We start from the raw sequence: 16935 nt of genomic DNA, 5'->3' as shown, positions 1-16935 counted from the left end.
CCTTCAGGCTTTGTCTTGAAGGAATGTTAAGCAGCTTGTTTTAACAGAATGCAACCTTATTGTCTTGGTTAAATGAAAGGAGAACCACACTGTAGTTATAAAAATATGTATTTATTATTATAACACACTCTAAATACCTCACAGTATCTGCTACACGCAGATAAACATAAAGCACACAATAATGTAGCACAGAAGAAATCGTAAGTAGCACTAGTACACAGTGGGCTCCAGGGGGAGATCAAACCATACACTAAAATTGTGGTATAAGAACCACGACGAGTCAAGGCAGTGTCTAGAGGATGTAGAATCGCTGGGACCCCAAGGAACCACCCAAGGTGAGTAAGTAGGGACCCCTGGGGAGGATGGGTGCAGTGTGGGAACACGACTGCGTGTGCCGTACAATTCTATGGGAGAGTCGCGGTTGCAGTTTTAAAGTTTAAGGACCCTGTCCAGTGGATTACCAGGAAGCCCTTTGGATCATAGGAGGTTGAAGAGCCCCCCCCCCACCCGTGGATACCATAGTACCAGAATTACCCATACCTTTTTTAAATCTATCTTACCAATATTTCTTAACTTCATTTACTTTTCTTACTACCCTTACTTCCTTTATTATTCTCTGTACAATTTCCTTAAGTGAATCAATTTCCTTAAGCCACACAGCTGTGTGTTCTAAGCCTCTCATAATTTGTATGGCCTCTTCCAATGTGGAATCTTTTATCAAAACTTTTTCTTTTATTCTTTGGTTGTTTTTTGTACTTCTATTTGCAGCCTGATATATGAAATTTCCATTCACAAAATGTAGTTAAAAAAAATGCGCAATTACGTTTTGCTGGAAAAAAAGAATTTTGAGTACCAACCTATATACAAATAGGTTGGTTCACAAAATTCTAAATAGTAGTGGATCACAATCCTACTTACCACATCAAAATTCATGAGGCAGGTTGCAAATTGCGATTCACTACAATTGAATGTCATCACTGGGAAGATGGCAGTGGCGGCTAGTGATCCCTGTAAGTGGTGAAGCGTAATATTTGCCACAGGTTCACCTCGTTGTTTTCAAAAGTTCTCTTGGAAGCCCATACATGCAAATTTACCCTTACACACCCCGACTGTTCCTCACTCACCAGCCCTCTTACACACACACACACTTTCACAATCACCTACCTTCACTCAGAGCTACTGGTGTACAGGGGCTCTTATTTGCATTCCTGGAGTGCAGGTGTTCTTCTTTAATAGTGCAGCAGTTGCAGTTGCACGAGGGCCTCTGTGCCCTGGTGCAACTGCACCTGTTGCACTATTGATATAGACACCCCTGACTCACTTCCATTCCCTCTCACAATCTTTCTTTCACTCACTCACTCACTTTCCCTTATTCATACCCACGCTCACTCACTCATTCATGCTCCCTCTTTCATTCCCATTGACACTCTCAAATTCATTAAACTAAACAAACCACACTCTTACTCAATCTCTTTCTCTCTCAGTCACTCACTAACACACTTTCACTCACTCGCACATACACAGAGAAACAACACTAATTTTTTAAGTTACCTTTCTTCCTTTGCTGGCAACTCATAGGTTCCGTAGCACCAGCAGAGCAGGAATCCACTTCTTGATATAGGAACCAGCAGGCCATAATTCCTAACGAGGAGCGAGACAGAGCAGCAGTGCCAGGTTTCAGAGGAAGACCCACCTCAACCCCTCTACCAGCTTCTTGATAGGACTGGAAGCGCACTCCTATCAGAAGCTGGGGGGTCATGCCCCTGCTGCTCTGTGTGGCTCCTCATCTGCCTCAGGGATGCAACAATGTGTGCCCTGACAGCCCCATTTTAGCAGATATATTGATTTGCCTGAGGCATGCTCAATATGTTTGCTAAATAAAAAGAATTGTGCCTGTGTTAGGGTATCGTAGTTGAACTACGCCCCTCACATGCATAATTTAGACATCCATGTACAATGTGCTGTGTTGTTAAACAACACCCTTTAGCTGACCCCCCTTAACCCCTCCTGCTTCTCCTTTCATCAAGAGCTTGGTGGAGAGGCAGAGAGGGCTGATCAGCACACTGCAGAGTTCATGTAAAGATGAACGTTGTGTTTGCTGGAACAATGCTAAATTATATATTTACAGGTGTAATAATTACATTTTGAAGTGGCTGATTGGACTCACAGGTGGCAGTGCTATGCCCTGCATCCCCTGAAAGGAGCAGCCCCTGGAAGGGAGCTTACTGTGGTCACCAGGCCACTATGTCTGTAATTATATTTAAATAAAGTAAACGTTTTTTAATCCAGCACATTTTCCTTAAAGGAAACCGAGCTGCATTTCAAAAGAAAAGTGAATTTTTTGTAAAACATTTTAACGCCAAGAGCTCCAACTTTAACAAATGCGAGACCTATTGCATTGCAAATGCTTGTTCTTTCTGTTGCCTACTTTAACTCTCCAGTGGCTGCAAGCCAGTATCTTATAGTCTCTGCCTTCACATCCTCCCAATACATATGCTTTCTTTTCTCCTTCACAATGTGTGCCACTTGGAAGCACTCGAGTCATGATGATGGGATCTTGATCTGAGCTCCACTGTTTACATCTGCTTGAACTTTCACACATATTCCAACTTTCAATTCCTTGTCTTGCTGCACTGCTCATGTATTGTCAGTGGCTTGAGGTAGATGCTGCTGATATTTGTTTGGCGGCTGCAGCTATCTCTTTTAAGTGCACTGTTTTGCTTTCGCACCATCACGATCAAAATAGGAGCACGTGGTAGGCACCACTAAAGTATATTTTCAAATCGGTGCTTGTAGGTGTTTTCGGCAGGTATGCTGCGCCACACAAATCCCTTCCTTCATACAATGGCAGCAGTCACAGGGAGCACAATACTAGAAAAGATTATTTGCAGTTTGCTCCCATTATCTTGATTACTTCTTTAATGAGATTGACCCCAATCAAATTCCTTTATGTGTAAAACACGATTCCCCCTGTCTAGCACAAAAAAATGTCTAGTTTCCCTGCACTAGTATTCAATGTACTCCTTTTCTGTCCACATTACATATAGCAGCATCACGCCATTTAGTAACTGCCGTTCATTTCTTTTCTTTCTATTTTCAATTCAGGCGTGAAGATTATGTTATGTTACTTTTAATTATAGAGCGCAACGATGACCCGGAGGTGTCTTGGCGTTATGCTTATGCAAGCCTACCTAACAATGTCAAAGCCTGAAAAGGTATGACTCATAACGTGTTAAAAAGCCAGTTTTTTAGAGTTTTCCTAAAGTCCAAGAGATTTTTCATGTTTTTTAGGTGAGTTGGAAGGGCATTCCAGGAGCGAGATTCACTGTGGACAAAGCTTCTTCCTCTCCAGGAGGTGAATCTAAATTTAGGAACAGTACATTTTTAGCTATGGAAGACCTCAGGATTCTAGATGGCCTGTACCAAGTACATTTCTTCTTCAGGCGATCAGGACCCATGCCATGTAGGATCTTAAAGACAATACAGACGGTCTTGAATTCCACTCTCTGTCTTATGAGCAGCCCATGTAGCTGCCTTAATGCTCCGGCTACAGATTTTAATATGGGAATGCCTAGGAGGGCCAGTGCGGCTGCATTTTGTATAGTCGGCAGTTTATTCAAATGTTGTTGTTGTAAGTTGGAATAAGGTCCATTGCAGTAGTCGAGTTTTGAGAGCACCATCGAACTGACAACAGTTTTTCGTAAAAAGGGTGGTAGAAAAGGTATGATATTTTTGAGTGTTGTGATAGTATAAAGAGCTGAAGATGAGACAACATTTACCTGCTTCTTGTAAGTCTCTCATCAATGATCACTCCAAGGTTGCGGGTCGATTTGACTGGGGTTGGAATGGTTTCTAGCTCTTGAGGCCACCAGGAGTGGGACCAGAAGGATGGTGATTTTCTGAAAACTATGACCTCTGTTTTCCTAGAGTTTAGTTAAAGTCAGTTATTAGCCATCCATTTATTGACTGCCAGCATACAGTCCCTAAATCTAGATTCTATTTCGGGATCATTCTCTGTTAAGGAGATGATAATTTGTGTGTCGTCAGCATAAGAGGTTAATGAGTATCCAAACTGTCTTATCAGAACTGCTAAATTAGAAACAGATTAAACAGAGTTGGGCTCAGTGAAGAGCCCTGGGGCACGCCACAAGGCAGGGAGAAAGGATCAGAAGCAAACGTCTTTAGAAAGACATATTTGTTTCAGCCAGTCAGAAAGGATTTTAGGAGGGCGAGAGCAGCTCCACTGATTCTGTTGTCCGCTAATCGGCCTGTCAGCAGCTCGTGGTTAACTGTATCAAATGCTGCTGACATGAGGGCTGCCTCCCTGACCAAGTGTCTCTCTGATTTCTTCTGTTGCCTTAATTAAGGCTATCTCAGTGCTGTGCCCACATCTAAAACCATATTGAGTGGGGTCTAGAAGGTTATTGTCTTGTATAAATGAGGCTAGCTGGAGAGCCGTCATTATTTCCGCAATTTGTGCCGGAAAGGGCAGTCTTGAAATAGGCCTGTAGCTGTTTGTTTCTGTTGGGCTAAGAGAGGGTTTCTTAATAAGAGGCAGTATTGAAGCAGCCTTCCAATGTTTGGGAAAAAGACCAGTGGTAAACATTTGATGAAAGATTGCGGTGAGATTCAAAGCAATTGGTTCGTGTGCCAGTTTGGCTATGGAGGGGGGGGGGCAAGGGTCAAGTGGGGAGCTGGATTTTACAGACTTTATGAGTGAAGTAACCTACTCTTGGGTAGGATCGACAAATTTAGTGAAAGAATTAATGTTATCGTAAGAAAGAGGTCGTCTCCTCTTCCTACTACCCGGACAAGAACATCACTAGTAGTCAAAAATATGCAGGATCTATGAAGGACACTGTAGGATTCTTCACAAAATGCAGTTTATTTTCAGACAATTGATGACTTTCAGCAGCAATCATTAAAGTACAATTGGCATACAGCAGAACCTTCCCAACATTTCTTTCCACCTCTCAAGGATGTCATAGATTCCAATGTGCTAATATTGCATAAAGACTAGACTGCAACTCTGCACAAAGGTTAGTGATTCCATTAGTGAATATGAAATTCCTACTCTCACTAGTCCACAGATTGTCTTTATTGGGTCACTTGGGTATAAAAAAGACCCAGGATACATAGTACTCTCTGGACTACTGGCCGGGGAACTGCTGAGAAAAAGAGAGGTCCTTCAGAAATGATCTTACCTGCTAATTGAGTGGCATGTCAGGAGGAAGACCAAAGTAACTCTTTATTGACACTGTCAGTTGCAGGTGTTGCATCTGAACAGATGGGCTTTGACATTGTTGGTGTGCTTGTCCAAACATAGCATCAGGCAAGAAGTATTTCTTGGTTTTGGTGGATCATACCACCAGGTATCTAGTGACAGTACCTCTGAGGAGCACGACAGATAGGGTGGTAGCCTGGGCATTTTAGAGATATTTTCAAAGGTTGGGTTTCCTAAGACTGTTATTTCTGACTGGGAACAAACGTCATCTCCTCTTAAACGAGAGAAATATGGGATCAAGCTGGTGTGACCTACCACTTCTCCACGGCATATCACCCAAACACCAATGGGTTGGTAGAAAGGTTTAACAAGACCCTTAAGAGCATGATGGTGTCTGGATTCTTGCGGATGTAGAGATTTGAGACAATAGGTCAGACAAGAGGTCTACCTAAGCCAGCAATTGTACTACTGGTGGGTTGTAAATTCCCCAGGAGAACATGGGGTGAAGGTAAGAGAAGAGCAAAAGACACTGAACTCAGCTTGAATCTCCAGGCCTTAGTGCATAGAACTCTGACTGAATGCCTTAGGAGATCTATAGAGCCTTTTGCCTCTCACCCTCAGAACACCAGGCATGATGGTATAAATGTAACAGATTCAGTGATAAGGGTGTAAGTGATAAATTGAATCCACTCCATGGTGTTCTACATATAAATAACTAGAAGAATTATGAAGCAAAATGTGGATTACTATTTCAACAATGCACAGACAATGAATGCTGCATTTAACAGTATGTTCACCTGATATACTACAGAAGGGACGGGTGACAAGTCAAAGGTCATACCAAGAATCCCGCTCCAGGATCGGCGAGTATCGAGTAGGCATTGCTAGTCTCTCCAAACAAGGGGTGGAAGCAATAGGAATGAAGCGGCAAGGAAACAGGTCAGGTAGGCTTTATTGGAAGCTTCAAGAGGAATGGGACCCAGGGAGATGGAAAGAACAACAGTGTGCAGAGGCTGCCAATTGGTGAGTGAAACACTAACAGCAGCTCAAACCATAAAAATATTGAAAGTTGCACTCCACTTGTTTCTTCCCACTGCCTCTACCTAAACTGCCTCAGTGGTGTTTAACACTTTTCTGGTTGGCTGTATTCTGAGCCAACACTGCAGCTTCTGTCTATATGCCCTGGAAGGCCCTCCCATACCTTCGGCAACCCACTTGTGAGAGACTGGATCTCCACACCTTCCACCGAACCTATGATCATATTCTAGTTTGGTGTCAGTGCCCTCCTCATTTGCTTGTATCCACAAATCTTAGCATGGATCCTGACAGAACGCCGACCTAGCAATCCTCCATCTCTTTTTAGGTGCAGTTTCTTCTGGAATGCCGGAGGGAAATTCTCTTACCAAATGGGGTGCACACACAAATTATATGTACTCCCATTACCAGTCAGATGCATCATATCCCTTCTCTGCAATTATTTACTGAAAGTGGCTCTGGTGCAGAAGTATAAAATTACCTCTCCCTCAGATTCTGGATGCGTTTGTACTGTTACAGTGAGAGAAGGCTGAGAACTGGCTAAGTTACCTGCAAGTTTCACTGTAGACACGTGGGATACAGGATGGATCCTGCGATCAGATGGTAATTTTAACTGATCCCACTAACAAGGAGATGGTAAATTGACCAACAAATCTGGGTGCAAACTTTGGGTAGGAACCAGGAATCACGCAATAGAATGGTGATAACCACAACCTATATCCCTCTGCATATTTTTATTTTTTGGCAGAGTTTTATATAGCACGAACTTGACCCGTTTCGGGTATCAGAGCGCTATACATAGCACCAGTTATGTTACATGAGGACAAACATTCATTTTTGGTTAGGCACAGGGAGATTAAGTGATTTGTCCAGAATCACAGTATATTCAGCGTCATTGCCGAGACTCGAACCCAATTCCCCAGCTTCGAGGTCAACCGCCCTAGCTGTTAGGCCAACTCCTTTTGGTGTGGGCACTCTGTCTGCAAATTCCTTATACTAGGCCCTGTCTGATAGGAGAATAGGAAGTGCTGTTTTTTAACCTCTGCTAATGTGGATTGTAATAAGAACTGAACTGCTGGGACTTGTATTGGACTGGATTGTATGAACAACAGGGGTGAGTGGGAGGGTCCATGGCAGCACCCGTACAATGTAGGGTAGGCAGGAGGGTACTGAGGGGAACACTGAGGAGGAAGCTGGAAAACACACTCTCATAGAGTGTCTAAACAAAAAAAAAAAGTTGTGCCTGAAAAAGCGAGCATTGGAGGGAGGGACAAACACAAGAGGTGGAAAGAAAGATTACGGAAGGTGACGAATAAGAAGCAAGCGAAAGCGACAATGAAGCAAACCAAAGGCAAGCAATGGGCAGCCTACAAGACAAAATGAAGAAAATAAAAGGTTTGTTTTAGGCACGACCTAAAATGTATTGTCTGGAACAAAGACTGAGTGGAAGTCGTACAGAGCGCATGAACCTGTAACTCACTGAGATCGGTGGCCTGTGTAGGGACCACAGACTTAGTGAGAGCGGTCAGTAGTGAAACAGCCCAGGCTTGGCAGACGTACTGGGCCTGAAAGGAAAGCAAGAGGCTTAAATGGAGACAAGTATGATAATATGCCAACATGATGGAACACCAGAATGCTGAGAGAGGTATTGAAAGAACCCCTTCGCAAATACTTGCTAACAACAACATTTGTCTATTTCCAATCACAAACACTCTTTAAGAAAAACTCCAATAAGCATTTGTATATCAAGTGTGCTAGGCATAACTCATACCAGAAGAAGAAAGCAAACAGCTTCAAAGTGAGCCACGCCAAATGAAAATTGTATAACCATAGTGATTGCTTGCGAAAATGGGCAGGGATTAACTAGAAGGCATCTTCTTGGAAATACAAATTATGCGCCTCTTTGGTACAGAATCAGGGCTATTCTAGGGCAGCCCAAGACCAGTTCCTTGTTGATGGACATCCCTTTTACAAACCCAGGCTTTCACTAAGAAAAAGTGCATTCTGGGAGTTGTAGTATTGGCTCTCTTTCATTGAATATATTTGACTATCAAACCAGGAGGTAGCAAGAATTTGGAAAATGGAAACCCATAGTGTCTCGGTAACATGCAGCCATCAAGTGACTCTAGCCTCGGGATGGCAGTGGGCAACAAAGTTGCCGACTTAGAAGGATGGGAGCAGAAATATGACATTGCCTATGGACACAAAATTCTGTTCACAAACCCTGTACAGAACAGATGGAGGCAAGCGTTTACCCTTTCTTCTGACCCCTTGATCGCTTCAATGACAATTTGATACTTTGGGTTGGCATACTGCCTAGGACAAAATGTTTCTGTTACTTGCTTTCAATAAACATTCTGGGAGCGAACATCTTCTTAGACATCACCCAAACCTTTTTGACTACCAATGACCTTACAGTGGTTTGTAAAAGGAAAGTTTAAGACGTGTCCATTGTCTTGTATTGTACTCTAGTACATCACTTGCATACCCCACATATCCCTGATGAGGCCCTACTGGGTGGATGTCTAACCGACTACACACTTTGTTGTGGGTATACGTTAAAGTGGGACCTGTGAAGGAAGAGTTTTGGTGATGTGCGTGAGATCCAGAAATGCTTAGTGATCGTGGCACAGGGAGTTTGTAACTGCATTGTGTCCTGGTCATATCGACCAATGCAGCACTAAATTTGTGAAAATAATAAGTACTGGTTCATAAAGATTTTCTCGGACGCCAGCAACCTAAGTTGCTGAATGCTGGGGTTGCTGAATACCAAGGCTGAATTGGCCTAATTCCATCCCATTTCTCTTTATTCCACCACCAGACACTCCCTGCCTCTTTATTTCACTCTTGTAGATTCTTTTTCATCCCTACTGTCTCCTTTTGTCACTGTTTTCCCGTATTTCTTGTCTGCCTCCTTTCCTCCCTTCCTCCTTTCATGTGTTTCTCTGTCTAGCTGTGGCTCAAACTCTGATGAGGAAAGATAAAGGCTGGTCCCCAAAAATGAGTGTTGGTGGGCACCACCTACAACCACCAACTCAAATAAGTACTGGATGACTATGCCACTGAGTCCTTCCGGAATTGCTGAAATGGACATTAGTGGTAGAGGCGCCTGACTTACCATAGAGGGTTCATGTCAGTAAACAGTGCTTGCCTTCACCAGGAACCCCCTTTTCAGACCTCCTCCATCATCATAATCAGAGTTGCCCATGGGCCCTAACAGAAGAGATGCAGCTCTGTGAATTCCTGGAATTTTTAGCCAAGAGCTATTTTCATTCTTGAACTTTTAGGCCTACAATTGTAATGGGAAATAAAGCAAAACTACAAGTCCCATGATGCAATGTGGTGCCTGCTCAGCACTGGACAAAAGTGCTTCTGATTAAAATGGGGCTAGTTGGAAACTATTCGTTGTATGGAGAGTACAAGTTCCATTGCTTTTTATGACAGCAATATGCGGAAACGTATTTTGAATTAATTTATTTTTATGGAATAGCATAAATAGACCAACTATTCTTCTGTTTGTCAACAGTGCCATTCAAATGGATTGAATATAAGTTCCTTAGCGGCTGTGTCTCTGAACGTTTTGTTTCTAAATCTCACAATACAGAGTTGAAACAAGTTTGTTTTGCCATCTGCGGCAATATATCATCGTTTTGCAGCTAATATGGCTTATATGCAAAAGTCCTGGTGCATTTGGCAATTAGCCCTTGCAATATTTTTGAAATGTATAACACGTGGCTCAACTTAATTTGTGACACATTCTGCCAGTCCTATTTCTTTGCCATCTGCACTCAGCATGCTGTGTCTCATAAGCCCACACATAATGGGAAAAGCAAAACTACAAGTCCAAGAATGCATAGTGCTGTCAGTTTACAAAGCAAAGATTGTCTGAATGTGTGACATGTACGTTTTAGAAACTAGGAGGATTAGCTATATGTCGAGGGTGTGAAACAGCACCTTTATTATGGAGAATAATGATACATAATTTCCAAAGAGCAATGCAAACAGTTGCAGCCGGTCCAGTTTTGTTAGAAAGCAGCACGTGCATGCTGAGATTATTTCCCCACTATAATTATAATATTAGACGTGAATCTACAAGTCCAGTAATGCAATGCAGGGTTGGCCTGGACTGACTGAAGATAGCACAAACTCCCAGGGTCGACTTAGCAGCTTTGTAAATATTCCTGATGGGAACGAAGGGGAGAGGTGCAATTTAGCAGAGAGAAGCTGAAGTGAGAGTCCAGAACAGTAGACTTGTCCGGTAAAATCATCCACAAGCCTGCACATTTAGGGGGCTATTTATGAAGGTTTTACATGACCAAGCATGTGGCACAAAGCAATGCAAAGTATTGTGTTAATTTTGTTATCATTGTAAAAGTCTGTGGGCGGAGCACAAAATTACACAGTGTCACTGAGGGCCCGAGCTACCCTTACTAAATGGCACCTTGAAGGGTTTTGCCCGAAAACATGATATCTTTAATAGAGAATTGATGGTAGCCTAGTGTTAGGTTCCATTAAAGTCTATGGGGACATTGTTGAGGGTTAGGAGTTACTATACATTTCAAGATGTAAGTCTCACTCGCAGCGAGTAAAGCATGAGGTGTGCAGTGTAGTTTTGCCACAAGTTCTGATCAGCCCAGTCTGCATAAAACATGGTAGGGCGAGTTTGGTTCTGCTACAGCACTAGTGTACTTTGCTCCCTAGTTAACCACTATTTTCAGTCAATCTTGACTAGCGTATGCACTGAATCAAGATGGCCGTCAAATTATCCCATGCGTACTGTTCTGTTTGTTAAGCATACATTTGTAAACTGTGCTTCCAAGGGCTGATAGAAAAAAAGGAGGCAAGCATGTCAGGAGTAAGGTGGACTGGTAATGGCTGGGAGTACTGTAAAAGCACAAGGGGTGCTACAAGGCAGGATCGAGGTGTATTAACAAACAGAATTAGATGACATAGTAAACCAGTAACCGTTGCAAGTCAGGACTTTGATTCATTTGCCGCGCTGTGATGAGGAACCAGTGTTCGCGCAGTCATTGATTACGCACCCTGATCTGTACTGTACCACGGATCCCTCCCCACCCCCATGTACATATATTAAGTTATAGAGTCTTGTCTCTAGTCCTACTGTTCGTGCCCTCTGTTTCCCAAGTGGCTACTCTGCGTTGAATTTCTCAATAATTAGATATCATGTTAGAGGAATATTAACTCCAGTTTTATGCAGATGTTCAAGTGCCGAACAACGATGCAAAGCATTGGTTCAATTTAGATACCATTATAAATGTCTGTGGGCACGACACAAACTTGTTCTGCACTGCACAGGTACCTATGCAACACTTAGTAAATCTAATCCTTGGTGTTGTCTGTCTGGTCCATTTCTAGCAAATCTTGATCTATCTGAGAAATGGTCTTTTCAAGTTCTAGCGACAGATCCTCAAGCATCGAACTGCTTTTTGTGACATCAAGTGCCAGGTTCTGCTTACAGAACTCCGGGTCCGTGTCTCTCTCATCTGATTGTGAATCCATGCCATCTGGGGTGGTTCGGTCATGCGACGTGTAGGCCAAAAGGTTTCCATATATAACTTGGGCGGACTCCATAAGCACGTTGCCATTGGCATGGACGTTACCTCCATTTTGAGTTGGGAACAGCGTGTGACATTGGCTTCCCTTTGACTCCACATCCGATAGGACTCTAGGACTGGTCCCGTTTGGCAGTCCCAGTTGGAGAAGGTGTGCAGAAGCTGAAGTGCCATCTTTCAGCGTCTGGGGAGATGCACTCCCAATTGGAACCCCGTTGCCATTCGCAAAATGGCCGCCTCCGGCTTCCCTTTTCCCTTGCTGGGCATTTCCTGGGCTTTTTCTGTTGTCCCTTGACCTGGTGTTGATGTATTGGTTTGGCCTGGGGTGGGTGGATTCCTGCAAAGCGTGATAAGAGATTCTTGATACCGCAGTGTCGTCAGATAACCTGCTGTCAATGTAGTCCACAGCACCTTGTCGAGGCAGGTTTACTTCAGCATCAGCGCCCGGGGCCGTCCCTCTCTCTGGAGTCTCCGGGCCTCCTCTCCCATGATCCCTTGAGGCCTGGTCGAGTCCCAGCAGGTTTTCTGCGCTCTCCAGGATGGAGGCCAGACTCTCGCTGCCGAGGCGATGCTTCTGCTGCCGCGAGGCGTCTTTCAAGGCTGGAAGATAAAAAGACAACATGAAGGAAAAGACTTTCGCGGTGGATTAGGTGTGGACACGTGTGCGTGCATGTACAATGTACGAGGCAATGCGTTTGTACCGGCACTTTTTAATTATATTCCCATATCCAGGCATGTGTATACACACTGTCGAGCACAATCTAGAGGCGTGGGGGTGGGGGGAGGAAGAGGTGGGTGTTGGGGGGGGGGGGGGGGGGTGTACAATCGAGCCTCGCTCAAGTCAGCTGCCCAGGACTGGCAAAAGAAAAAGCTTAGTGCGCCCCATCCTGAGCTGCAGAGCGCGCGCGCAGGCGCGTGTATGTATCATGACGTGTGTGCACCAGGAACAGCGTCGGATATAATTAACAGAGGTACGGGTGACAGAGCTTGATAACGGGCAAGCAAATAAGTTAACAGGGAGAACCGTGCCAGAGCCATGCGCTCTAAATGCCCATTCAGGTGCCGAGCCCTGAAAATGTTTGGCACGTAAACTGCACAACAAACACCATATAAACATATGATAACGATTCTTCCAAATGAAAAAAAAAAGTATTTTTCTTCAACATGCGGAAGTGTTGCAACTCAGTACATGAGATTATATTACTTAATTGAGACGCACTTATTAAAAGGCACCATTCTCCACCATGACGACAATGTCATTAGTAAATTTAGAAGAGTCAGTTGTCATTTGCACCCTGCATGTGGCCTAGATTTTTGCATGTAACAACATAATAATTAGTCTTTAAATCAAACACAATGAAGGCGCTCGCATAGAACAAACCCTGAAATCGATCATTTCAAAGTGCTCTCAAATGCACTGAGTAAAAAAAGGAACTCAAATATTTGCCTAGGATCACACGGTTTGGTTGAGCCTGGAAAAAATCTAGGTTTCTCGTTTCACATTGTCCCATTGAGCCATTTGATGGGTATTTATTTACCTTTCCTGTTTTACAACAAAAATTCATGTTTTTAAAAAAATTATTATTCTTTGCGCCATAGGTTAGAGCACTGGTGGCACACCGAAGCCACATTAAAGCGCTTCTCGTTTTGGGTATAAAGTCCAAGAGAACCTCGAGTTGAGCCAGAGTCAGGCATCTGGCTCGAGGACGGCTCGAGCTTTCATTGTCTCGCCCACCTCAAGACAGAGTCCATCCTGTCTCTGCACTTCCTGCCTCAGGTCTGGTTCATGGAGGCACCTTTCCCTTTGCAAGTCAGTGACCATCTCCTTTCAGCAGTCACTAACAATGGTTTGTGACCGATACAGCGGTCGCAAACCATTGATACTTACCAATGTGAATCGCAATTAGGAAGGAATGTCCATTTGATGCTCCCTAATAGCGATTCAGAATGGATTGCAAAACACATTTTGTGAATCAGAAAGGCTTTTCCAACTTGCTAAATGGTTTTAGTACATAGAAAAAAACAATTTTTGTTAATAAACACTATGGTTTTGCTAATCTTAGGATCTACAACGGCAAAAGGGCTTTGAACATATGGCCCAATGCCACAGTGTACACTACTGACTGGTAAAAACATGCTTCACATCAAATGGAAGCCTTCAAATAACATCAAGGGGTAGGGTGGCCAACCATCCCACATTTTACAGGTTTATCCTGCAATTGTGGCTTCTGTCCTGTTGCCCACACACAGGTACTGCAGAACGCCAATCGTCCCACCTCTTGGCTGCCCACCATTTTTAATCCTCTCAAAGCACAAGAAACTTTCACTCTTGTGCTGTAAACGAGTTTCCTTTCAGTGTCTGGAGGGAGCAGCTTCGGGAGCACCTTCAGCTTCACAGATGCAAATAAAGCCGCTGGCTGTCAACCAGCCCTGAATGTGTGAATGAAAGCCATGCTGGGGACCTGTCTGGGAAAATGGCCTTGGTGCTTAGTTCTTCCATTAATCCTCTTTCAAAGTGTTCACATATTGTCAGATCACAGGAAGAGTATGATTTTCCCAGGATTAAAAGTTTTTATGTCTCGCATTCTGGCATTGAGCAAAACATTTAGATTTTATTAAGATTATGTATATGTAATATACTTATAGGGGCTTTCAGCCAGCACTCTTTATCCATAGGTCTGTTATTCACATTTTTCATCTGCCTGCTACAGCATACACCATGGGGAAATGGGTCAGCCCACTTCAGACATTGGCTAATTTTGCTGTAATTGACTTTACTCTTCTCTTTCACAGGGAACACACTCACAATCTAAGTAGTTCCCTTCTGTTCCAGGGACTATTATGACAATGTGTGCTTTCTGACATCATAAAATTATACTTTTTATCAATGTTTTTAAAATGGGTAGGGCACAGCATTTTCCTCAACAATAAAGTTTTGCCAAACCTATGACAAAACAAAACAAGCATTCACAAACCCAAAGGCTAGCAGTCAACACAAGACCTACTGGCTTTGCCGATGCTTGTTTACAACACTGAGCCTGAGACTGTAGCATATAGTTACTTGCTGGAAAGGTTACACCTTTGCCACAGTATTGTATTTTGGTGAATATAGCACGAGAATTGGCACTATGCACTAGGGAATATCCAGTCCGTTTTGAGCATACGTACTAGCAACTTTTACATTGAATCTAAATACTCACACTCTTGCCAAAAGGGAGCAAAGAAAAAATTTACAAATAGTGATTTCCCAAGAGCACACGATTTAGCCAAAAAGGAGGCCCAAATTAGAAACAATGTCTCCTGGTGCCACGATTTCCAGCTTGTCCACTAAACCAGGACTACTTTGGCAAATAATCTAATGGGAAGGCCAAGGGACTGCCCTTCCCAGGGAAATGTTACTTTGTTGTGGGTGCTGCCCAGCTTTGGAATACAGTGTTTGTTTCAAGCATATTTAAGTGAAATGCTAAAGCTGATCTTAGATGTCAGGTTTCTTAGTTTTATGGTCCACTGGACCACATCCGTGTCTGGATCGGCCCTTCCCAGTGACATGCCACCTTGTTAGAAGTCCTGTCAAGGTTTGTTATAGCACTCACACCCGTCTCTTTGCTCTTGTGGATGTATGCGTGATGGACAATGATATTTCCCATTGGTGGTTTCAAAGATTAAGACTATTTCATTTTTCATGGATACCAGAATTGGTCACTTTTTAAATTGGACTCTCAACAGTTGCACATGTGAGCAGCCAAGGCTTACTCCAGGAGGTGGTAAAGGGATAGGAGTTCAAATGCAGTATGAGTAGTAATCATATTTGATCAATTCATTTGCGGACTGAGTTATATCTTTTAAGGCCTGATTTGGAGGGAGAGGCTTAGAATGAAACCTCAGAAATTCTCCACGCTACTCAAAGCCCCCCCCCCGCTCCCCAACAAATGGCCTCCCATGCACATGTACAGTGTCTCCATACATGCAATATGCCTCCACATGTGGTAAGTATCCTGTAAATTGATAATGGGAAGTTGGCTGGCGTGTGCAAAAGCAAACACGTCCAATCAGAGCAGGTAAAGAAGAACATTGATCTTTTACTGGAGAATTCAGACATATTTTAACAACACCAGCCTCCCACTTTGAGAGGAGGAGCTGGTCAGCATCGCCCTGATGGAGTTTTACATTTTGAGTACCCACTAAGCTAAACTTGGTTCTCCCATCGCTCCCACATCCCCACGATTTCTCCCCTCCATCCCCATTCAGCAGGCGTGTCCATCGAGTCCTTTACAAGTGAGCCTCAGCAGGAAAAAGTAGTTTTACCTAAAGGAACAGCCAGGTCCTCAGCACTGTAGGAAACAGAAAGAGAGTGCAACAAGCCAGCCCTTCCTTTGGTACCTCCACCATCACCAGCACCAGCTTTCAGGACTGGGAGGACTTTGTTTTGCCAACTTGACCCGTGCCTATGCCTATAGAGCCATGCTGACCCTCTTCCCGTGAATCTTCTGGCTTGTCCGCCTCTCGTGCAAACAGTTAGGTTGCATGTGCCCCCTCAAGTGCAATCCCTTCTGCTGTTGGGTTATGGGCAGTAGCGGTCCGTGGAGGGAGTTCAGTGCGGCAGTGAGGCGGGGCGGGGGAGGGGCAGGGTGGGGAAATGTAAACACCGGAATATGGATGAACGGAGGTAAGTACACATTTAAATAAATAAAACGAATTTCGTTGCGCGCGCTGCATCGCATTTTGCGATGCAGCGCACGCAAAGGAATTTGTGCAGGGTACCTTAACATCATGGACGTCATTTGGGGTTGCCATGGGTCCCAGCTGTGGCCCAGAGGTCTCAGCTGTGCCTCCTGGCTTGCTCCTTGCAACTCCTGGCACTGCATTTGAGAACCCTGGCCTCAGAGGTGGCAAAATCAGTGGCAGGAACACAGGGGTGCTCGTTCTAATAGACAGTGGTTGGGACTCCAATCTCCTTGTTTTTCGTAAAAAAAAATGTATTACCCAACAAGCGAATAATAATATTCTCTATTAGGGTAATAAAAAATGGAGTACGACTAGCATGGATATGACCCTCCCCCATAGCTGAAGTATGTAACAAATATTTTAAATGTATTTTGTGTG

General features: G+C 43.8%; 1 protein-coding gene across 4 annotated transcripts in view; it reads right to left on the bottom strand.

The window, feature by feature from the left end:
* Positions 1 to 92: 92 nt before the first annotated feature.
* Positions 93 to 16935, bottom strand: part of NIBAN3 (niban apoptosis regulator 3) — a 119540-nt gene continuing 102697 nt past the window's right edge. For all 4 annotated transcript variants that reach the window (XM_085654275.1, XM_085654272.1, XM_085654273.1 and 1 more), the window contains one exon: positions 93 to 12432. In XM_085654275.1, coding sequence (XP_085510401.1) covers positions 11600 to 12432 — 833 coding nt within the window. In that variant the 3' untranslated portion in view covers positions 93 to 11599. The remainder of the gene's footprint in view (positions 12433 to 16935) is intronic.

Source organism: Triturus cristatus, chromosome 4_1, assembly GCF_964204655.1.
Source record: "Triturus cristatus chromosome 4_1, aTriCri1.1, whole genome shotgun sequence".
NCBI classification, from domain to species: Eukaryota; Metazoa; Chordata; class Amphibia; order Caudata; family Salamandridae; genus Triturus; species Triturus cristatus.
The sequence above is the reverse complement of the archived record's forward strand: the minus strand, read 5'-3'. Positions and strand labels throughout refer to the sequence as shown.